Here is a 24,070-nt window from a genome sequence, read left to right on the forward strand (position 1 = left end):
CAAGAACTAGTCATTAATCAAAAGGAGCTATTTTGGATCAATATTCACAGTAATTTTGTTTCTTATTTATCAGTTTTTTGACATATCTGTCAATCCTGTACAATTATAATTTTGTACGTTTAGCGAGAAAATAAATCTCTCTTTCACCGACCAGTCGCAGGTCTCAGGGTGGATTTGATGGACCGGTGTGATCCATTGCGCGTTAAAGTATTCATTTGTGGAGTGCCCGGTAATGCATGGCCCAGCGCATTCATATAATCGGCGATTAATAACGTTATCTCCAATATCTGAAAAAACGTTACGATGCCAATGGATGAAATAAATATTTTTCTAATTCCACGACGTTATAACTATACGCACTTTGGGTTTAGAGAGTGCAAAGAGCAATTTCTGCTCGGCCGCACCCTCGTCCGGGCAAGCGACGAGCATGAAATCATCCAAACAGCCACCGAACGTTATTATGTTCGCATAATTATACCGGCACATGACAGCCATTGTTTGTAATTCAAGCAACGTTACACTGTCCTCGGACACCGCTATCCAGACCGTTACAGGTTCGGTTTGCTTCAGCTAAATAAAATTATTTTTAAGTAAAATGAAACCACACGCGTATACAGTGTCCATAAAGTCTGTACCCTCGTCCTATATTATGGTTCGAAAATTTTGAAAAACGCGTTCGATCATTTCAAGAAGCTACTCTTTTAAGAAGAGTTGCCTGCAACTTAAAAATTTCAAATGGACTTTATGGACACCCTGCATAATCACAATTAGCATCCATTATGATACATTTATCTTGTCCTTACTTATAAAATATTTGTAACAGTTGTATCATTATACCTTTGCTTGATACAAGGTAGCTCCGAAGAAAGGCCACTTTCTGGTGCATGTGAGATATATACGAACGCAATCTAATACGCTACGTCCTTTTAAAGCGATCCACTTTTCTTGTAATTTCTCTTGCAATTCCCTGTCGGAATCAAAATGATTTATGAATCAGCGAGGAAAAGTATACGGTATATGTAATATTTATATAAATATTCTTTCGATATTGAATTATCGATCAATTTACCTCAACTGATCGGCAGTAATGTTGGCTCGATAGCGTATTGGATAAAATTTGTCCAGAGCTTGAAGTACGAGATGATGCGGATTGCTTCCGGGGCCGCTGCCACGTGCTTTATCGTTGTTGTATTCTCCAAAATCGATCTATGAAATTGATTAGACAATTATATAAAATAATGAATTAAGTTCTTTACTATATCATTCTTTACTATAATTAACACGATAAAACATATCTACGATTAAAATATATACAAACCACGTGCTATGTATCTAACGCATACGAATCATACCTGTGCCATCAACGATGCCAGTTCAAAAGCGAGTTCACGATTTAATGGGAACTTTCCTTGCACAACTTGTTGATTCACTTGATAACACAGCAAGAGTCTCTCCTTGTCTGTTTCCATTTTAGCAGCTTGCCGCCAGTAGCAACGAGATTTGTATGTTAATTGTATCACTCTAGTATTTTCGAATTTTCCCGAGCCCTTCTCTCGTAACGCTGTCTCCCACTTTGAGATTATGTCGCACAGCTAAAACACATTTCGTACTAAGTTTTGAAGATTCAAGTCCATACAAAGTTTCATTCTATTTAAAAAATTCTATTAATTACATTAATATGTATTTTTAATATTAGTAATTTGGCATCTTCTTTATGTGAAAAGTCTCGAATGACACGAGTAATTTAGTGCGAACAGGGAATTTCGCGCAACTTCAACTTTCACGAACCTTCGCTTCTGGATCGATGAAATGCTCGAGTTCCTTTTCAATCGGGTCATCGCTGAATAGCGTGAAGCCGGACTGATGAATGTCCCTACAGCCAATCTCTTGGTTCAGGGTGTTCAGAAATTCCTCTATCGTAGTACTACCGTCGAAGCTCACGACCTGATAGGTGCCGTTCAGAAAGTGAACTGGTATGGCGTGCGGCAATGAATGATGGTACGGATTCTTCATTAGTATCGATAATACTTCCATCCTCGACGGCTTCACCTCTCTACCACCATTCTGCAACGTTCTCTCCAAGGCTCTCTCGCAATAAGCCGCATACTTGCCACATTCCGTTCTGGTACAATACAACGCAATGTGATGCAAGACAAACCAATGCTAACAAAAATCAGAGTCGGAACTGTCATTGCAGAAAAGATGTGTTTCTGTAACTTTTCATTCAACTCGTTAAATCGATTAAAATAGATTTCGTTCATCAAGCGACGGATTACAAGACCGAAATAGCTTCAGCGACGTACACGAAAAAGGTTTCAAATTCTCAGATTTGAGCTAAACTAATTCGAAGGATCAAAACGAAATCTTTACCTATACTTGCGAAAGAGAAATCGAAATCAATGAGTCTTACAAGCTCAATCTTATTTCTAAAGATTTAATATTTTCATTGAAAGGCACCGCCTAAAAATTTCTCGTTAAAATTCCAAAGTGGACTTTGAAATCTATTTTCACGTTTATCTTGTATACCTAACGAGTAGCAATTGCTAGAAACCGTTCTTCCTAAAGGAGACTTCTCTTCCTTCCCTCTACATTGATCTGAGAGAGCTTTTCTCTTCACATTACTCTCTGCAATGATTGATCCGCCCTTCGACCTCGGCTCTCACTCACTTGCTGTCGGCGTTTCTCTGCAGGTGCAGTTTCAGGTACCATAGTAGCCGATTGTTCTTGGGCAGAAAGAGGGAAACGGCGAGCGCCAGGAGCTGCCATCCCTGGATAAGCACATACTGCGCGGGATTAGTTTTGCAGTCCAAGATAGTGGAGGTCGAGTGGCCCTGCGTGAGCGGAGGACTGTGAGAAGTCGAGGCCGTTGATTGCGCGTCCGCATTTTCACCGCTGCCATTTGCCGCGGGACTTTGCGTATCGCAGGTGAAGAGCGATTGCGTGGCGCAGAGGAGGAGCTGCTGCAATGGTATGCTGGCATACTACTACGTCCCGGTATAATATATACTCAGCCAATCCTAGTTATTGCTTCTCACCGTCAAAGGGTAAACGCGACACGTTTTACACGAGTGACGAAACGTCTCGATATTTGCATTATGCCATTTTACTCGTTTTTTTCAGCTATTTTTATAATTTTCTCAATCTTTCATTTCGTGGATATTCATTCTCCATATGTATGCAAAGATACTGTTTCGATCGTGAATATGTACATTTTGCGAACAAAGTCAAAAGTTAAAAAGAGACCGAGGGAAAATTAACTACGAAATCGAATTTCTGCTCTTCGAGAAGATGCGAGGATACATTTAAAGATTCTTGGTTTTCTATATTCCTTTCTATTGTACCCCGTGCCATTCTTATCGCATCAGTGCCGCATGTGTTACGTACAAGTGTTCAAACAGATAGTCTTGATAAATAAAATTGTCGGTGCAACAGTGATTTTATCTTTTTAAGAACTTGAAAAAGTCATTTTTATTTTTTCAAATTCCTAAGATCGATTTTTTTCCAATTATTTTGTGGAATAAGATAGTGGAATAAGACGTAACGATATCATTTAAGTGCACAATGTAGAAAAGAAGTCACTTTAACTTTTGATTCAGTAATTCGTTTTAAAGAATAAAACTGCTCATCTAATAATAGTAGTAAAATAAACGAGAAGGAATAGAAAGCAAAAGAAAAGAATCTACAAATTATCCCGTAATCTCGAAAATTAGAAATTCGTAATTGTGGAAGATAAATCTCAATTGATTTCCTTCGATTAACTGACTTATCACACGACAAGTCGATCTCTCTTTCTTATAAAAAATTTACACGACTAAGAAGAGGATTTAACTTGAATTAATTATGTTTCGGTAGTAGTTAGTTAGTAGATAAGCACGAGAAATCGAAATTTCAACGCACAACTCTACGTGTTAATCGAATAAAAAACGCGTACTCGGTAGAAACCCTCAAAAAATTGCATGGAAATTAAAATGTGTCAATGAGAAAAGCTCTTAGGCCGCGTGAATCTACCGTACCAACTGTAAAGCGTTGCGTTTACGTTCGTTGACATTACATGAGACGACTGAGGCTTTTTCTTCGCAAGTTTGCGTCTAGCGATGCAAAATTCGGAACAATATGTCCATACTATGATTCCTTTTTTTCAATAAAATTGTAAGGAAGAAGGATAGACAAGGAGAGAGAAGAGGAGAGAGAAATGGATAAGAGAGAGGAAAAAGAGGGAAAGAACTAAAAGTTGTCTACAAGCTGTGTAAACGACATTTGAATCGCTTTTTAGATATCTTTACAACATCTTGGTGACATTTTTTAGAAGCTTGTATTGTCTGGGAAGGGATGGATTAAAAAAGGATTGTAAATTTTACTTGTTAGAATAATCTAAACCGGCGATAAGAATCTAAATCTCTAAGCAGCATTCAAACAGAGAATATCCAAGTAACTATATATATTGCAGCTATTATAAAAAAAGGAACTCGTGTGAAAAATTAGAAAAAAGAATTTAAAAATGTTTCTTTCTGTGTGTGTCCTCATGTACACCAACATACCATTCTGCAAGTGTGTGTGCGTGGCGCGGAACGTATTTTGACGGATCTCTCATTCAGAGAAAAATATTTGTAACGTACAGATTTAACGTTGATTAAATGTAAGATTCAACAGACGCGATCGATATATCGTGACAATCGTCGAAATATGTTCGGCTCACATGGGCGTTAGGGTAATTTGATGTATAAATATTAAAGTATATGATAAAAAGTAAATATGAAACTTAACACCATCGTGATGCTTAACAGAATTATCAATGCATGCGATTGAAATAGAGTGAGAGTCTAAAAGACAGCACACTTAAAGCGGCAAATTAGAATTAAATGTGTGAATGATTGTTAAAACTAAATTAGTCGTTGAACTTGGTCAAGTATCGTGGCTGCGACAAGCGGCGTATTTCCGTCGTTAAATATTGTCAAGTGCTATATTTTTAGTTGAACCATTTCCGCTAAACCACTACTGTGTCCACGCCCGGAAGGATTATTTGTAATACTTGACTAAGCATACCCAGTGTACCATTTTCCGCGTTGAAAGAAATATCGTTCGAATGATTGGTACTGAAAATAGTTCAATGATACGTATGAGATACAGATGAGGTCTATTCAAGTTTAAAGAAAAGAAGAATGGACGATCGATGAGTATCGCTTGAACTTCAAAAATGGTACAGGATGGTTGAATGTTGTTTTTGTTAAACAATAAGCAGGACTTACAACGCGCGCAGTACCCAGTGACACAAGTCTGGCGGCCTTTTTTACCTGTACGCCCAAACGGTGTTGCGTGTGACGACTTGTCTGCTTTACCAGTGCGCATATAAATTCAGATTGAAGTTCAGGCTGGTCTAGGCATTGTTGTAATGCATTTTGCGCTAGAACGACGTGGTAGTCGATACCTGCTTGTTCTACTGCCACCGACATAAACAGCTGACAAGCCTGTACGATTAGAGATGTGTCAGATTATTTTAGCAATATACATTAAGATAAAATAAATATATGTACATATATATATTATCGATGTAAAGAAAAATCGAAAGGTATAGAAAACATAGCTAAGAAGAACGGATTTCATTACAGAACGATGTTAATAATAAAAATAGTAAGATTGTTTTCACGTAAAAATTCAGTCAAAAATTGCAAATCCCATAAAATAAACCAAACATATCGATGCTTTGAAAAGAAAAAGATTAAAAAACTAAACTATAGTTCTGAAAGCACTGTAAGATTTTATAATAAAGCGTTGAAAATAATTAGAATTGTCATTTTTATCATATAAAAAAAATGTAAAAAATTTGGCATAAGTAAAGAATTCGCAAATAAAGCAATCGCGAAAGAATCGACGAGGGGTTGTGTCAACCTTAAAGAGTTTTATGGCTTCGGTTTGCAGGGATTCAGAGGTCAGGCTTGTCAGCGGGCTCGTGATGCTTTCTTTCGTGTGCAGCAGCAGAGGATGCCGCCAGAGCACGCAACTAGGATCACCGTCGGTTTCCATTAGTCTTTGCACCAGTTGTTCATATTGCGTGCCCGCGCTCGGTCCACCGCCCGACACCACTGTCAAATGGTAGAGCCAGTTGTCCTTATCCTGCTTATGTGGCATCAGCAGATAAGTTGGACCCTGATGCGTCGGAAAGATGCCGATTGTTCTCTCGTGTGGACACTCGGCGTCTCTCTCCTCACTGTCGCTATCCGAAACATGTTCCACCTCCTCCACTCGAGCGTCCCTCATATTGATTTGGCCGATAGGATTCTGATGATTTAAAAGAATAATTAAATATATTTAATATGTGAATATCAGATATACTTTTCAGAAAAAATATTCACACAATTCTTTGCGAATTTACTTGTTATTCAGCAAGTAAATTCGCTAGATAAAAGTAATCAGCGAGTTTCTCAAAGATGAATAAATTAATTTAATAGTAATTAATTTAATTATGATATTAATATTAAATACTGTAAACTTGGGTGGCTTTGGCCACCTTTTCACTATTTATTTATACTGTGCAAATTTACCTTAAAATTTTAAATAGCTATTGTCATGTTTCCAATTTTTAATGATTTTATATGCTATAGGTATTAAAAATTTTAAGATAAACTTACACACAATAAACAAATACTGAAAATATAGCCAGAGCCATCCATGTTTACGGGATCGTTGAAATTAATTAATAAGTGTTTATATAAATTTATTGCAATAATTCGCTTGTTGTACAATTGTATCTGCGAATACGTCTAATAAGGATTTTGTATGTAGTCACGTTTAATTATGTATACTCACCGTATCACTGGGACACTTAAAGTAAAGGAACATCTTGCCGATGAGCACGCACCAACACTTCTTCGCGTGGCCGTTTTTCACCTTCGTCAACCAACCCTGTATCGTTGGTTTATTATCTTCTCTACTGAGCAGAAGTTTTGTTGCATTTCGCCTCTGCACGTTCTGCAGCACTCTTATCCAGTCTTCCATCGTGGCGATACAGTCCGCGGTCAAGTAATAAGTCTTCTTACCTGTGGCTATTTCGAAAGTGGCGGCTCCTTCGGCTCTATTGATTCTGGAAGATACATAAAAATATGAAACTGCAGTTTCTTCAACAGAAACGAAAACCAAATGTAATGTCAATTATAATACAATACTTTACTAAACTACTTTTGAATCCCTGTGATAATAATTTTTTATGTTACGTTCGATTTGTCCTTTTTTCCTACACGATTTGTACATGATCTACATGAACTAATCTTATGTCGCTTACCTGCACACTTCGTCCAAGATGATTTGGCCTTGAGGTTTCCGGTTGACATCATTTTGACTCTTCCAATACGTTAACACACCGTTTTTCAGCACGAACCACCGTTTCCGCCAGGTTTTTAACTTGCCGCCTAATTTCGCTAGATGGCCCGTTTTCTCCAGCGATTCCTGTCTCTTTGGACTTTCGCCAGAAACGCGCATTAGGAGGCTAGGCATGCTAGATTCTAGAGACGTCGAACTTAGTGCATCGGGAGGTATTGCGTAATCCTCGGATAATCCTGACTCGAGAGAAGTATCTGCAAGTCAAACGAACTTAAAGTTGTTGGATGTCGGATATCTTGTACGTAAATTTCAATGCAGTCTCCTTCTCTAAATGGTTGGTTAACAGATTACCTTCCTCTATATGTTTATCATCATCGCTTTTTCAAAATGCAAAATATTATGAAAATAATTATAATAAAATATACTTGATTTATTTGTGATATTTTTTAATAAAAATAATTATAGATAATTAAAATGTATATAGATATTAAAATGCAATGAAAATATTACTTATTATTTATTATAGTACGCTTTTTCTCGTTCGAAAACGGAAATTATTTTGAAAGTAATAAAAAATTATAAAATGTTAAATGCTATTGAAAATTTGTAATAGATGGATAGATAGAAGGAAAATTACATTAATTAAACTCACCACGTTTTACACTTTTACTGGGAGACCCGCTAGAACTTCTTTTCGCGGGACTGAGGCTGCTGGTCGTTTTGATACTTTTCGAGGGACTGCTTCCGCTGCCGAGAGAGGAATCTGTGTTGTCGGACGAGCTATTGGTAATTCTGGTATTAGTTTCGGTTTGATTCGGGTGTTCCTCGCCGTCCGAACTATCATCAGAGCTATCGCCAAAAGGCATAGATCTGATTTGACTGGCACGTCCTGAAAAATATACGATCAATGAAGACGAAGACATCGCAAATTTCTACAAAAGCTGTATTACAGAGCTAACTATTAATAAATAATAGTAAATGTAATTTTTTGTCACAGTTTTGTTACTCTTCTCGCGTATTTTCTTCTCTCGCGCCAACATTCGAGCAATATTGATATAATCTACCTTTGACAGTAGCGTATACTGGAACAGAGATATCGCAGTAGCCCTGAGAGTTGTGCGCTGTCAAGTTGTGTCCCGTGGCCTGAGAATGCTTCGACGAACTCGTCGTGGTTGTCATCGTGGAGGGTGCGGACTCCTCGTTTGTCGGTGGACCGATGCCAAGACCACCGTCCGCTACCTGCAAATGGTCACCGAGACTTAGCTACTTGAGAAATTGACGCGGAATATATAGAGAAAACCTGTTATCTCGAAATTTTAATTAATGCACCAATGTAATCCTCACGGTTTCCACGCTGCATTTGTTGTATACGTCTTTGAATGGAAACCGAGTTTAAACGTTACCTGATATATTTTTGCCTCCCAGCTGGGAAACCTGTGTAACGGCGGGGTGGGCGGACGTGGACCTTGTTCTCCCTGCAGCCAGTTCATACCCTCTCGGCTGGGTGTGTATATCTCGGCATAGTCGTGCACCGCTTCCGAGCTTCCGCTGTCTCGGCTCGCCTCCGAAACGCCGGATATATTTGGCAACATCACCAGGTTCTCCACCGCCGCGGCCAGCTCCTCGGACAGTATACTAAGAGAGAATAAAGAGAAGCGGCAAGTATAAAGCACAGAATCAATTCAATTAACGTCTGTATGGAATGTACGTATGTGCGTGTGCGCGCTGCCTCTTTAAATTCCATTACTGTTCGTTAACATAAAAGCGCCACGTAAATTTAACAATTCGAAATTTTGTGAAATATAATAAGTACAATAAATCAAATACGTATAATAATAATCAAAGTATAAATAAGAGGGTGGGACGATGGATCCCCTCAGGAAGTCCCAGGACGTTACAGGGTACCACATTTCGAAAACTCGGGCGCCGCTATCACGTCGTGAGGCCTCCCAAGGAGAATCGAGATAGCCGAATGCGCTTAGTGTGTCCGTCAAAGTAGCGAGAGAAGTGTTTAATCTCTGTAGAAATGGATCCCAACCCGAGGGCGCTGAAGCCTTTACCTCGAGTCCATGTTGGCGGCCGCGACTCCTCGTTGGATGGTGCCGCAGGCGGACAAGTGTCGCCGGTGCTTCGTGCTCGTTTGCGGTTCCGCCGCGATATTCTGCACGCACTCCGGTGCCGTCTGCGGGGTACCCTCCAAGCTCTCCGATCGCCTGCGATCGATACGCAAGGCGGGATCCACTTCCAGGGATAACGACGCTCTCGTCGGTGCCTGCATTCATGTAATTTTTCATTAGACGACTGTTACATCTCCATTTTCCGTTAATGTCACCAAACTGGCATACAACTTGATTTTTCGCGCGAACAAGTGACATTTATTTATAATTGTATAATTTCCAAATTTTACTTTAAATACTTAATTATTGAGGAAGTGTTAAAAAGAGAGAAAATGCCAGTCGCGCAACCATTAAAAAAGAAACTTACGACAGGTTTGAGCCCGATATTAGTTATATGATTGCGCAACAACTCGAGCTGCTGGTTACACTTGTTGTTCTGCTCTCTCAGGTGTTGATTCTGTTGTTCCAATTCCCTCAATTTATTAGTAACCCATTCCTTTATCCTCGCTGCTTTCGCTTCCACTTGCCTGGCGTCTTGCAGCCGTAACTGCCTCTGTGAACGATGACGATAAGATGACTGATTGATAAGATGACAGCCCGATCCCGCCCATTCGGATAATCGTCAACGTTTCACGAGATCATAGATAATCTCGAGTCTTGAGGGGAGAAATTGCGAACGTAGCGTGAATCGCGGGATTATCTTCAGATAAAAACGATAACCGCGCGCAATGTTTTTAGATATCTTTAGATAAACAATCATAGACCAAATCATTACTTTCGTTTCAGTAATACAGTTATCTTGTATGATCTCCGCTTATTTACATTAAAATTGCCTTTTGCGCGGACCCATCAGTGTTCTCTGACAATCGCGGTTGCGCCGAAAAAATACTTGAAATACTTTTTACCTCGGTAAAATAAAATTGAAACAATTTCTATGTCGAAGTGTCATTCAAAGGTGCGCTTTTCGGGGCTGCAGAAGTTACCCCTGCAACACCACAGGGACTGCGTTTTACCTGTTCCTCGACTTGTGTCTCTAGCTTCGAGATGCAGGCACAATGGACCTCTTCGATCTTGTCATTCTGCGTACCGGAGGTCGACGGCAGCGAGTGCGGTGGCGAGCCAACGCCGGATGTGCTGAGACAGTACTCACCCTTCACTAGCCGCTCCTCCATCATCCGTACCTGAAGTGAACAGAGTGAGCGAGTGAGTGAACGAGCGTTCGATGCTTCGACGTTAATGTTACACTTCCTAAAGGCATTGATACATTCGCGGTTTATAAACACAACATTATCTAGATTTAATCATCCGTGAATCATCCGTCGCCTCTGCGAATTCTGCGATTAAATCGGCCATTTCTTCAATTCAAGGAGGAAATTCACGAGGATATCGTCGTAAACTTCAATATCTGAAGGTTCAACCGAGTCTCAATGCTATATGACGAATTTGTACGAAGTTAAATTAAAGACAAAAGCTCGCAATTTGCTTTCTTTACAACTCGATTCTTGAAGAACTTTTGGCTTTCCATTTCTATCGCTGGACAGCTTACTTGATTATTAGACGACAATTGTTAAACGTTGCAAATATATGAAAATGCACTTATATAAATTATATAAATATCTTTTTCAACGCGTTTCGTTGCGTCGCGTTACGTTGTTCCCAGACGATTTATACGACAGTTTGCGTACATTTCCTAACGCGTCAAATAATTTCGCTAGAATAAGTATCCTGGCTGATAGAACTTAACGAACGAATTAACCGACGGGAAACGCCAGTGAATGCTAGTCGGAAGCTCTTGTTATCACAAAGATATCATACTCGGCAGAGAACAATCGTGGGCCCAAGATGCCGAGGAACTACGGAAGAGAACCCTTTATAATTCACAGATAATCGCCGACGATGCTTAACAATGACAGCTAATTAAGAAAGTCAATTAATGGACAATCGCGAAACAAGAGAAACTGTACAACTGCCGGACCTCTCGTTATCGAGCGATCGCGTATCCGACTGGCCAACCAAGAGCATTCGAATTCCCCCGGCAACAACTGCGAACAATCGCGAAAACACTAAAAATGAAATAAAATAAAATAAAATAAAATAAATCTGCCCGATCGCGCCGGATCAGCGACGAGCAGTCGCGCGAGCTTGGAGAACCGAGGGCTCGCGATCGGGCAATAACGGGCGAGCGTGCGGATCGAATTCGCGCGAGTGCGTACGTCACGTCGCGTTGCGTGCGTTACGTTACGTTACGCTGGCGGAGAGAAGGAGAGAGAGGGAGAGGGAGAGAGAGAACCCTTCCCACACACCGTACGCGTACCGCACCGACCGTGTGGCGTTTACACACGGCGTATAACGTGGCGGAGCAGCTGTCAAAAATCGATATCGCCTTAACGGCTCGGCGAATATGTACGGTGGACGCCGCGAACGGGCGAGAGCGAGCGAACGTCCGCGGCGACTAGTCGAAAGGGGACTCGAGAGAAAATCAATACGGGGAAATCCTCTCTCTCGCCGAATGTTTTCCCGGCGTGTGCCTCGTCGTCGTCGTCGTCGTCGTCGTCGTGCATGTGCTCTACCCTTAACTTATATCGATCTTTCTCCGTCTCTATCCTCCCCGCGAGCACCCCCCAGCGCGTCCTCGCGCGCGTTTGCGTTTCCGTCCCGTCGTCCTCGCCGGCCGCATCTCGCCGCCCTCGCGCATTCACCGGCGGAAGGGATTCGACCTCCCTCGCCCCGCCGAGATGATATTTCGGTCTTTGTTTTTCGCGCTTTCTTTCAAGCGCCGCTCCCACGGCGTTAATCGACAGCCGACTTTACGTCAACAAGCACGAGGGGGATTATCGTCCGTTCTCCAAGTCGCGCTGGAGCTTCAGTCAACCTTTTCCCGTGCGAAAATATAAGAAATACTAATTTAATAATTCATCGGTACCTTCCCCCCGAAGTATTACGCTCACTGGACAATGTTCTACATGCGGAATTTTGCGGCACGAATTCACCCGCGTCGATTAAGCTCCGCGAAAAGCGGATTACATATTCGAAGCGTATTACGTGACGTAATCACTGGCCCGTTTGCCGAGATTATTGCGCGATTATTACGCACACGCGGAAATTAATGTTACTTATATTTTAAACAATAACGCGAAATCGGGCGATGAAATGATGGCCGATAAAATGGGAGAAACCTCCGCACTCGGGGGGTGTCGGGATCAGGAATTTCATTCGGACTCCCGTCGCGCGGCAGCAAAATCTTACCGCTGTTGGACGCCTCCATGGTAGATGATTTCCTTAACGCTAGCTCTAACTCCGTCCCTCGCTCCGGCGATTCGTCGGAAAATAGGTGCTCATCCGCGGCGGACGCTCCTCCCCCGAGGACTCGGTCGGCGGCGCGGGGCGACTCCTCAAATAAGACGGGGACAAGAAAACCGCGACGGCGAATCTCGCGGACGAGCGCACGTGCGGAGAGCCCGCTTTCTCTCGTCCGCCCGCCGGTGAAGATCGCGCCGAACTGAAGCGAGGCGAACGAGGCGTACGTACGGGCCGAGTATAACATAAACCACCGGGGGTTTTCTACAGGCGGTGAGTCACGTTGGCTCATAGCCAATGAGTGAATTTGTGGATGCTACTCGTATGCATGCACTCGGGACGCGCAACCACCGTGGGGTCAAGCCGATGACCCTGAAGCGACGCGAGCGAGCCCCCTGCGACGTTCACTCGCGACGAATCAATCGGAAAGGGGGGGGAAAAAAATAGAAACTGCAAAGACGCGGAGGGAAAGCCAGCTTTCTAAATGACTAAGAGCGAGTGAACTTCTGCGTCAAGGTTCGCGGAAAGATATCGGGTGCGACTCGAAATTTTTCGAGAAGATCAAACTAATCAATTCGAAAATTTAATCAGCCAGGACAGAGAGGGTTTGTGTGACAAAATCATATATTTGAGAAAGAAAACCGTTTTATGAGCATAACATGAATTTTCAGTCGATTTTATGCCACTCTGCCCTCACGAGAGAGGGTCGTGAAGTAGGTATTCATTGAAAAATGTTTTTTAACATTTGCATTTTACGCAAAGATTAAATCAACTTCTAGCCAACATGTCACGTGCCCCCTTTCCGTTTTCACTGGTCCAATTTGAGACACTGGTTGCTTCAGAAGGGCTGGAATTATGGAAAGCGCAACTTGGAAATTTTGGGAGAAGACCAAACTAACCAATTCGAAAATTGAATCGACCAGGACAGAGAGGGTTTATGTGACAAAATCATACATTCGAGAAAGAAAACTGTTTTGTAACATGAATTTTCAGTGGATTTTATGCCACTCTGCCCTCACGAGAGAGGGTCGTGAAGTAGGTATTCATTGAAAAATGTTTTTTAACATTTGCATTTTACGCAAAGATTAAATCAACTTCTGGCCAACATGTCACGTGCCCCCTTTCCGTTTTCACTGGTCCAATTTGAGACACTGGTTGCTTCAGAAGGGCTGGAATTATGGAAAGCGCAACTTGGAAATTTTGGGAGAAGACCAAACTAACCAATTCGAAAATTGCATCGACCAGGACAGAGAGGGTTTATGTGACAAAATCATACATTCGAGAAAGAAAACTGTTTTGTAACATGAATTTTCAGTGGATTTTATGCCACTCTGCCCTCACGAGAGAGGGTCGTAAAGTAAGTATTCATTGAAAAATGTTTTGTAACATTTGCATTTTATGCAAAAATTAACTCAATTTTTTGCCAAAATGTCACGTGCCCCCTTTCCTTTCTCACTGGTCCAATTTGACACACTAGTTACTTCAGAAGGGCTGGAATTATGGAAGGTACAACTTGAAAATAGTCTGATTCGTGAATGTTTCACCCCGTTTCTCCACAACAGTCTTGAAATTTATCGATCTACTCCATTTCTCGCTAACGTGTCCCGTTAGCGCAGGCTTAAGTCCCAGTCTACAATAGAGATTTAAGCCCTAAGCCTTAAGAAATTGACTAATCACAGTCGCGCATTCTTCTCATACTTGACCGTGATTGGCCAATTTCTTAAAGCTTAGGGCTTAAATCATCTATTGTAGACTGGGACTAAAGCAAGAAAATTCGAAAGGACGATGCAGAGAAACGACTCGCACTCTTTGACGGGAGTCAGGGGCTCGTCTCGAGCATGTATCGTATAGAGTGACTCATCTAAGTTTTCATGCTCCAGAATACTAATTAGACAGGAGAATCGTTGATCTCAACGCTCGCCGTCCCAGGGTATAAATGCACGAAACGTTGCCTCCCAAATCATCACGTTGACGAGATAAAAAGCGATAACGAAAAACGCACCCCGCTTTTTTCTCGGTGCACCCCGACGCGACGACGACTGGCGTTGCGATAATAAAACTACTGGCGCACAATTGTGTCACCAAAGATCCCCATGACTCGTATACCACAACGAAACTATTCACGCACTCGAAAATCACGGATTCTACGAAAGATATTGCATATAATGTATAAAATAATTGGACGCTACGTATGGTAATAATTACAATATTTATGATTATATAAAATATGTAAGTACATGCACTGCATGGGGATCAATGTACCTGTCTCAAAGTTACCTATTTGGCACATATCGATTCGCTGTGCCACGTAATTTCCCATGAAATATGTATGGACGTTAAGACCACCTGCTATAATAGTCGGCGAAAATGTGCTACGATTTGCGAGAAAAGCTGCCGCGGACAAAGAATATATTTTTCGATATTTTCAACGTAATATTCGATATTTACAACATAACGGCAGTAATATGCATTTTTTTATTTATTCAAATGTATGAATTTGCAATTTAAATTATAAATTCTCTTGACGTAGCTGCCGGAATTAATTTTAATTAATAAATTAAATTTTCAATATACAGATACGTTCGTTTATTCATGCGAAGGCTTTGAAAATGATTAATGAACCAAACAAAATATACCAGAGAGAAGGCGAAATATATCGAGACACAAATGGCAATGCTAATTTGATTTTTCCTGATAAGTACTCTCTAAAAATCAATCGGTGGATTATCACTGAAAACAGTGAATATGAACCCTCAGAAAGGATTTCTGTTACCGAGACAAAAATATTCTTGACGCATTTATATTTCACACAACCTCATTTAGTATAAAAAATAAGACAATATCAAAATAAAATCAATAATTTTTATTCTCCTCTATCGAATTAAAAATGATCGACTTACTATATTGAGACAAGAGTAACTTATATAAATGTAAGTTAATATGTTCTTGCGTTTGGAATAAATTTTCCCTCCATCTTACGACGCACGAAGTTGGTGCCACGATATATTCGACAAAAAACGATACAACTGCTATTTTATTCTAAATTTTATAATTTTTCATGTAAGATTAAAATATTCCTTTCTCTATAATGAATATGATTGGCGCGATATCGATTCTATTTTATGATACATTTAAGTGTAAAAAGCATTGGATCCAGAAATTTTTTCTGTGGGTGTAGTCTGCGATTTTCAGTGGTATACATACAATTGTAAATCAGTGACTATTCACTGTTTAGTGATAATCCACTGACTGACTTTTTGAGAGAGTATTATTATGCTTTAAAAATGTTTTTATTTTTCCTTGACAAACCGTCTTAATGGCTTCGCGAAATAGGGTTCAGCACCAAAAGACGCGCGGATTGCGAGGAGAAAGAAAGAGAGAGACGAAGACGGTATACTCGTTTTATTTAATGCACGGATGTCGGCGGGAAGTGAGGATTACTCATACACTGGCCGTAAGCCAATTTTACATGAGACGCGACTCATTAAGTCGCTGTTGCAACCGGTACGTCGCGTTTAAGTGCCGCGCTCGTTGCTCCCGTCGCGATATTTATAATAAATATAAAACTTGTCCCTCGATATATCGCCTTGCTTTCGACTACTAAAGCGTGTCTTAAAAAATCGATAAAGTACATTTAAGCCCAAGTTGCCTCTTTTATACCTAGTATTACATTAATACTTTTCTACGAAACTCTACCCCGATTTTTGTACTGATCAAAGATGCAATTTTGTAAGTAGACACAGTTAAAAAAATTTTTTTAAGATACAACAATTTCTGGAAGTACAATACAATTTTTAAAAAGTAAAGTTTTTTATATATAGATTCAAATAATTAACGGAAATAAGCGTTGGAGCAAAGACGAAGACTTTTCTAACACTGGCCAGTTAAAGTCGACTAAAAAAGCTTGATCTCTGAGTAAATGTATCTAATTTCGATTACGCAATTTTCAACGTTGTGACTGACAGGAAAATAAATGCCACTTCCATTCGTTTCTATCGCTCTCAATAAACTATGGAAGTCAGCCCTGCGTAGCCGCAGTATCAAACTTCAAGCTGTACGAGATTATATTGAATTTAACTGGTATTCAATTCCCGATGCAAAGTTCAAACTTCGAAATCCACTGTCCGAAAACTCTCTCTTTTATGCCAATTATCGCGCGTTGCGAGTGAAAATGGAAAGCGATTCTACGCGTGCACGCGAGATCTGATTTCCGCACGACGATCGTATCGGTTTCGATGCCGGGTAGAATTTCAGTCGGTCCGACACTCGACGCCGCGGAATATCCTCGTGTGCGCGAAGACGCATCCCGCGTTGGTCGCCGCGAGCCCGTCGAACAAACGAACGGGAATCATTATCGCACGGCTCATGCGAGAGACTCGTCGGTTACTTTTCGATCCTCGAGGCGAGGCGTTTACCTTTCATCGATGTCACCTGCTGCGCGCCATAATTCCTCGCGCACGGGAACAAGAACGACGGCTCCGACGACCTCGACGACCTCGACCTTCGACGTTCCACCGCGGACACGCGCGACAAATCGACGGTCGTACAACGGCGCCGATCGGCGATCGCTCACGAGAGATCGGCGCGCAGGGGGGTGGCGTCGCGACGATGCACCGTCGCGGATGCACACGTGGTTTCGCGAGGGCGAATCTCGGGGTCATAACAAAACGACGACCTCGCCGGCCAGCCGCACGGCCATCTTGCCACTCTTATCACTCTTCCCTCTTCCCCATCTGCCCGCTCCCTCTTTCCGTCCGCGCCTCTTTCTCTTTCACGCTTTTACCCCTTTCTCCTTGCGTCCCTCTTTGAGGCACACCGTCGCGGATACCGACGCATCTGCGTCAGTTAATCGATATTCTCACCCTCTTCGCGGATGTCGGTAACGAAACTACCCCGCTTACCCATTTTCGCGGATGATTTCAATTAACCAAAGATCAAACTTGTTAAGGGCCGCGAAAAACTTGTCCTTTTCTGCCTGCTAAAGTTGGAAAATCACGCGTGACTCCGAAAATTAAATTTTATCAATCTAAAATTAATATTCTGGTGCCGGTGGAGAGTGTGGCGTAGAGAAATGTACGCTGCTTAGTAAATAAATAAACGAAAGGATCCGAGTTTAAATCCATGGACACCGCTGGTTTTCTCGGAATTTCCTGAAGGGAAGTGGCAACCACCGAGAATATCCTGCCACACATATCCCTTTAGGGGGTACAGCCCTTCAGATTGGAGGTTTTCTTCGTTGCAAGGTTAGCAGCCTATCGAAGATAAAGTAACACCAAATGCTCAAAGTACCAGAACGAGCTGGATAAAACAGGCTTTAAGCTTAATACTCGAGGAAGAATCTGGTGCCACACTGAAAAAAAAATCTAGTAGATTCAACCAGTCGTCTGTTAGAAAATGGACGAATCAGAATTCCTTTAGGATTTACCAGATGTGTAGTGAAGTCTAGCAAACTTCTGGTTATGAAATATCGAGCCCTATCGTGCTAACTAGACATTCTGTTTGGTTTAGTCAAAATACATTCTATCATACATGGTCTTGTTGATACGATCAAAACATTGTTCTCAGTGCATGCATCTATTGGCTTCAATGTAATTTTTTTCTTAATGGAGATACCCACCGCCAGTGGGGCTGCGGAACTTTGGCAACTCGCCGTTGCCCCCGGCTGGTAAATCGGGTTCGCGGGGGGGGGGGTTGTCGTAGGGGAGTGTACCACGGAGGGATGTTTGGTGTCCGTCGGTAAAGTCGCGTAAAGATACACGAGGATAAGGAACGCGCGGGGTCGCAGAAATGGAGTCGACTCGTCGTCGATAAGAGCACCGGTGTATGGTACAAAACGGGGAGGGGGTGGGGGTAAACAACCCCCGAAGGAAGAGAGAATACAAGGGTTGACGATCCACCGCGGATGCCACGTATCACTGCCGATTCCACCTAGATGGGGTGGAGATCAGCTCGCGAGGAAGCCACGGAAGAACGCACGCCTTTGCAGCCTCCTCTAATTCAGTGACATTAGAAAAACCGAAATTTACTAACAGAGTCTTGCATCCCTTCGAGATGAACGTTGTTTCGCGTCGAGCATACATAGAGCGTATATATTGTTAATTTAGAAAAGTATCATTAATTCGCTCACCTTATCTTCAGCCTCGTCCGCCCTGCCCTCCGCCTCCAACACCCGCTGCTCGAGCTCCGAGAGCTGAAACAGAAAGCAGGATCGCTTTAGCGATATGTCACTTCGCGCAAGATTGATGGCGTCTCGCGAGATAGGCAATCTCGGGATATTAACCGTGATTCCATCCGACTCCGCCAACGTTAAACGCCGCATTGTAATTTCGTGATTGACATGTGCCTCTTAATTCTTCCTCCGCTATTGTAAGTTACTTGCGCGTACACAGAGAAAAAGGTTTCTCTGGAGTAAGTCTATACTTAGTGTTCCTACGTATTTGATTGAAATTTGTTTCATTGAAACAACGTGTGCTTATACGAAACATTATTTGTTTGAATACAAGTTTTCTTGTTCTAGTCAAACAATCTCTGTTATTTGATGGAAAAGACACTATTGTTTGAAGTAATATCTTTCAATTAAATAATTATATTATTTGGCCAGGCGCCTATAAAATTCGGTGCTGCCACTAGATGGCCGCCGAACTCGTAAGTAAAATTACGGCGGCCAGACAGATAAGCGACCCCATCAGCAGACGTAGTCTAATCATCTAATGGTCTATTCTTTACAGCTGAACAGTGTATTAATTCAGTGTTTATCTTTCTTCTTCGAATGGAGGAAAAATTCTAACGTAGAGGGAAAAAGATGTATGTATGTACATTTTTTTCACATATTTTCTATCAAACGATAATGTCGTTGGAATAAAACAATATCATTTAAATTAAAGAGAATATATCTTTCGTTTCAAAGAAATATTTTATTTCAAATTCAACCAAATGATTTGTTTGGTCCATTCCAAATATCAAATTTCTTTGGATACAAAATCTATTAATGTCAATATCTTCTTGACCATATATCTGGCATTTTTAATAATACAGAAAATTTATTGCGAAAAATATTACTTCAGCTAGGGTTTCAACCTGAACCTGCCTACACTCTAGGCGGTCGTCTCACCAATTCGACCACTGAGGCATGTGGCAATATTTGTCACAATAACAGTATAAAGATGTTGTCTTCGCGTCTATTTTTCGACTTTAAACTGCGCGCCGATTAGGGTTGTCGGCCGTACACAGAAACGTCGATACGCGATTTTTTTAATGCAAAATTCATTAAATCCAAAGACATCGTTTTCCCTGTGTACATCAGAGATTCGAATTATTCGCTTTTATTGCCAAACGTCTGGGCTCTGACGTTATCAAGAGCGGGTGACAAGAACCTTCAATATCGCGGTAACGCGTAAGAAATTCTCGAGGATGAAGAAAGTTCGTCGGACGTACAAGTAGTTCGATGTCTAATTTCGCGCGGGAAAGTTTCGTCAAACTTGGTTAGATCTACGGACGAGGCGTACTACTGACTCGATGACAGTTTAATGGATACGTTGAAGATAAACCGGACTTGAGAACCAGCTCGATCTGGCTGACATTGGTACGCGTGTAAGGCGACAATTCAGCACGAAAATCTTATCCAAAACGTATAGTCTCACGCGAATCGCGGGTTTACTTGCAGCGATAAGCCCTCCGATCAATTTCGACTTGATTTTTCGATAATCGAGTCTGGGAAGTTGGACTTCGCTTTGGAACTTTTAAAATTCATCCCAAAATTGCGAAAATATTAAGTTATCAGTACTAGAAAAAATAATTAGGACGCGCGGAAGTTTGTCGGGTTTCATGGGGGATCTTTTTAAATTAAATCGCTCCGATATCGCTGATGGCTTCTGAATGCACGAAAGTATTTCGGACGATTCTCGTTAATTTTCTAATATCACCCCCTGTTGTGCGTATCTCAGATGCAATCTTCTCGTTTGAAAGACGCGGCTTTTACGCGGTAGTTTGCCCGGCGATATCGCCGAGCAACGAATGATCGGCAGCCCCGGCACAATAACCAGAGCAGTCGGCGAATATAAAGAATCCGTGGTTCCTCCTCGCTCGGGCGAATAAAGCGGCCTCGATGTTGCGCGATCTCGTCTTTTTCGAGGAAGATGGATCGGCCGGGGGGGAAAGCGGGGAGAGAGGCGCGAGTTGCAGCGCGAGGCGGGGAGCGGAGGGGAGCGGGATCTCATCAGGGTGAGCGCAGTTAGCAGCATCTGGCGTCGGGGGGAAAAGAAAAAAGGCAAAGGGCTGAGGGGCGAGAGAGCGGCGGAGGGGCCGAAGTGAGGCGTACAAACGTTCCTCCTAATGCGGAGGGGAAGAAAACGCGCGCGCTTTCTCGGCGTGTTACACACTCTCGACACTCGCTGCCGCCGCCGGAGAGGGAAATCCGCGACGTTAGGACGGGCGGATGACGGGAGAACGACTGGTACATTAGCCGCAGGGAGGGATGTACGCCACCGGGACCTCTCAAACTGTCGTCAGTGCGTAAATTTCGCTTTTTGCGACGCCGGGAGAGATCACACCGGAAGGTATCAGGCTGATCTAATCTGCGAAATTTCGCATATGCGCTCCATCTGTGTGTCGTACATGGACGCGAGGATCCTTCCCTCTGTCTAACCCTCTGGCGGCTCGTGATCCTTCGGACACCGCGATGAAATTCCCGCGCGTTTTATGCCCAATGATAGCACTAGACTCTCGACATGTTGTTAAAAAAACACACACACAGAATTTACAGGAGAACGAAACAACTTGGCAGAAAGGGTTGCTCACGTTTTCGCCGGATATCCGAGGCTTCAGAGAACGAGGCTTTTTAGGGTGGAAAGAAAGGAACGGAGCGAGTAACTTTTTTTTTCTGTGGCCAGCAGGGTCGCCTATAATTTGTACGGGTCCATCACGCATAAAGCACGGAGGGGTAGAAGCCGCGGAACGATAACACACCCTCTCGCGTTTCGATCGTCGGAAGATCGCGCGCACGCCGGGACGTCGTCGTCGCGAGGATTGGCTCGTTAATGTTATCGGTGGCTCGCGTGACGCGAGACATAGAGGCCGGGTACTTTCTTGAATTTCGTTCGCTTTGTGCGCGGAAAATTTACGGCCGGTTCCCGATGTTGTCGCGTGCGGCCGCGGAGAATCACGGAAAGTACGGAGGAGGAAAGAGCGCCGGGTCGGAAGGGGAATGGCGATCTGGTTTGTTTCTTTTCCAGGGGCGAGAGAAAAAAACTCACAAAAGCGGAAATTACTTCCGGTTACGTGATTTATATACTTCCCCTCCCCCCCCCCTCTCTCTCTCTCTCTCTCTCTCTCTCTCTCTCTCTCTTGCTCGATACGATTTTAGATTATTATTAAATACGATTGCAATGGAAGGGAGTAGATAAGTTAAACGCGATATGAATAGTTACGATGTAGCTCCAATCCGGAAATTGGTTTTCCGATCGTTGAATTGTTTCCGGTTTCTTTTCGCTGCTATCTGTTCACGTTGATTTATTCTCAAGGGGATCGAGAACCACCACAAATAAGCTTCTTACTATCGCGATCAAGTGAATTTTTCCACGCTACATTTTGCACTTCGATGCAACGAACTCGGAGGATTAATCGAATTCTGCATTTTTTATTAAAAATGAATCAATTATGACTGAATTACCGTGCAGGAAAAGTACAATAATCAAATTGTCCCATTGACTAAGCCGAATGAAATGATTGCAAAGGTGAGGAAAAACGTTAGCATAATTAAACGCACGGAAATCTTGTTGTTCGCAACGAAGCGGATGGAATCAATCACTACCTTTGCCGGTGTTTTCTCGATCGATTCAATTTTCCTGCTTGTTACGGAAAGACCGTGCTGTGTATCGAACACTCCCTCGGCTTGCTCGCGGTACTGGGAGAAGAGTAATGGTCGGTGGAATTAGCTCGACGAAAACGAGAACGTATAACGGTTAGCACCTCGTGCGTTAGCGTTTCTTCTTCTGCGGTACTGCAGGGCGGAGAGTGCACGACCCTTATTTATAACGAAATCCCGGGGTCGAGAAGCCGGATCGCTCTCCCGTGCCTTGTATATTAAACTATGCCAACCCCTAGCAAAGGGGTACGAGCGTACGGACGGTTTCAACCGCGAGGGTCACGGACGGAGGAAGGGGAAAATTATGTTGATACGGCGAAACCCCGAGATTCGCCATTGATCCACATCTCGCGGTATCTACCCTTATTTAGTCTTCCGTTAACATTATCGGCAGACATGACGAGCGAACCGCCATAACATCGCGCTTATAATCCCCCGGACGGTCGTGAATCTATAATTCGTCGTCGAATAATAGAAGATAATCAAGGGGAAAACCGCTGGCCAAAATCTTGTACACCAATGCCCACTAATGCCCAGTGGGCATTACTTTATCTTATTTTATCTAATTTTATTTTTATAATGCCCCAGCAAGGCCGAATGTCCAAAAAATACCCAGTAATGCCTAGTGATGCCCAGTAATGCCGCAAATCTGTACATCACACTGCCCTCAGCGGTTCCCCCTCGAAGATAATTTTACATTTTAATAAGAAGCAAAGAGAAAGTAGATAACCCATGAGAAAGTCTATTTAATACATTTTTAGTCGATAAAATTTGATATAATTATCCATGAACTTTCAATAATAACGTTTATTAAAGATCATTTTGCAATTTTGTGTCTATGATTTCTCTCCAGGTAAATACTAAAAAAAGGGCTCGTAAGCAACATACAGGGGTATCCCTAGGGCCATTTAGACCCGGGCTTCCTCTATACGTGCAAAATATCAACCCTCAATTGGCAAATATAATAACGTAAATATCATACACGATAACTTTTACTTTGCAGCAAAAACGAGCAGATTTTCCACATTTGCCTTCTCGGGGGGTAACAATCTAGTATTAATAGAATACGTGTCCGCGCGTTCGCCGCCGTAGGACACCCCGAATGTTCGGAAGGAACAAACGGGCCGAGCTAATTCCCGTATCTCTTTATTATCGCGGTCGTAACGCCGCCGCCCGTCATCGTCACGTAACGTTGCCGCGAACGTTGGTACGATCGCCGTTATCGTTATTGCACCCGCCGGTGCATCCCGTGGCGAGAGCGGAAACGCGAACGCCTACGTGCCCAATTCCCAGTGCAATCCGCGTAACTGCGACATTTATTCGCGGGACGACCGATGGAAGTGCCGGCCGGCCGGTACACGCGGTGGTACACAGGGTGGGTAGCGTCGCCGCCGTCGTCTCAATCATCGTTACGCAAGAAGAGCGCGAGATTTTTTCGCCGACTGCTCACGGCCGTCTTAAGGCCTGTCTCCGCGCGGTG

The 24,070-nt window shown here is 42.7% G+C and overlaps 1 protein-coding gene across 6 annotated transcripts in view; it reads right to left on the reverse strand.

Moving 5' to 3' along the window:
* The window catches only part of LOC105568382 (uncharacterized protein CG43867), a 72,303-nt gene that overhangs the window by 2,404 nt on the left and 45,829 nt on the right, over positions 1–24,070 (reverse strand). For 4 of the 6 annotated variants that reach the window (XM_012024014.1, XM_012024013.1, XM_012024018.1 and 1 more), the window contains 18 exons: positions 18,856–18,918; positions 10,445–10,612; positions 9,799–9,984; positions 9,375–9,586; positions 8,718–8,949; positions 8,379–8,553; positions 7,967–8,203; positions 7,277–7,568; positions 6,805–7,078; positions 5,887–6,276; positions 5,292–5,465; positions 2,668–2,960; positions 1,789–2,122; positions 1,353–1,592; positions 1,070–1,206; positions 838–967; positions 361–570; positions 152–287 (listed from right to left, as the gene is read on the reverse strand). In XM_012024014.1, coding sequence (XP_011879404.1) covers positions 152–287; positions 361–570; positions 838–967; positions 1,070–1,206; positions 1,353–1,592; positions 1,789–2,122; positions 2,668–2,960; positions 5,292–5,465; positions 5,887–6,276; positions 6,805–7,078; positions 7,277–7,568; positions 7,967–8,203; positions 8,379–8,553; positions 8,718–8,949; positions 9,375–9,586; positions 9,799–9,984; positions 10,445–10,612; positions 18,856–18,918 — 3,883 coding nt within the window. Of the gene's footprint in view, positions 1–151; positions 288–360; positions 571–837; positions 968–1,069; positions 1,207–1,352; positions 1,593–1,788; positions 2,123–2,667; positions 2,961–5,246; positions 5,466–5,886; positions 6,277–6,804; positions 7,079–7,276; positions 7,569–7,966; positions 8,204–8,378; positions 8,554–8,717; positions 8,950–9,374; positions 9,587–9,798; positions 9,985–10,444; positions 10,613–18,855; positions 18,919–24,070 lie in introns of all 6 variants that reach the window. The other 2 variants (XM_012024016.1, XM_012024017.1) reach the window with 2 other exon arrangements.

This window comes from Vollenhovia emeryi, unplaced genomic scaffold (assembly GCF_000949405.1).
Source record: "Vollenhovia emeryi isolate VEMERY1.0 unplaced genomic scaffold, V.emery_V1.0 DF939129.1, whole genome shotgun sequence".
In the NCBI taxonomy this organism is placed as follows: Eukaryota; Metazoa; Arthropoda; class Insecta; order Hymenoptera; family Formicidae; genus Vollenhovia; species Vollenhovia emeryi.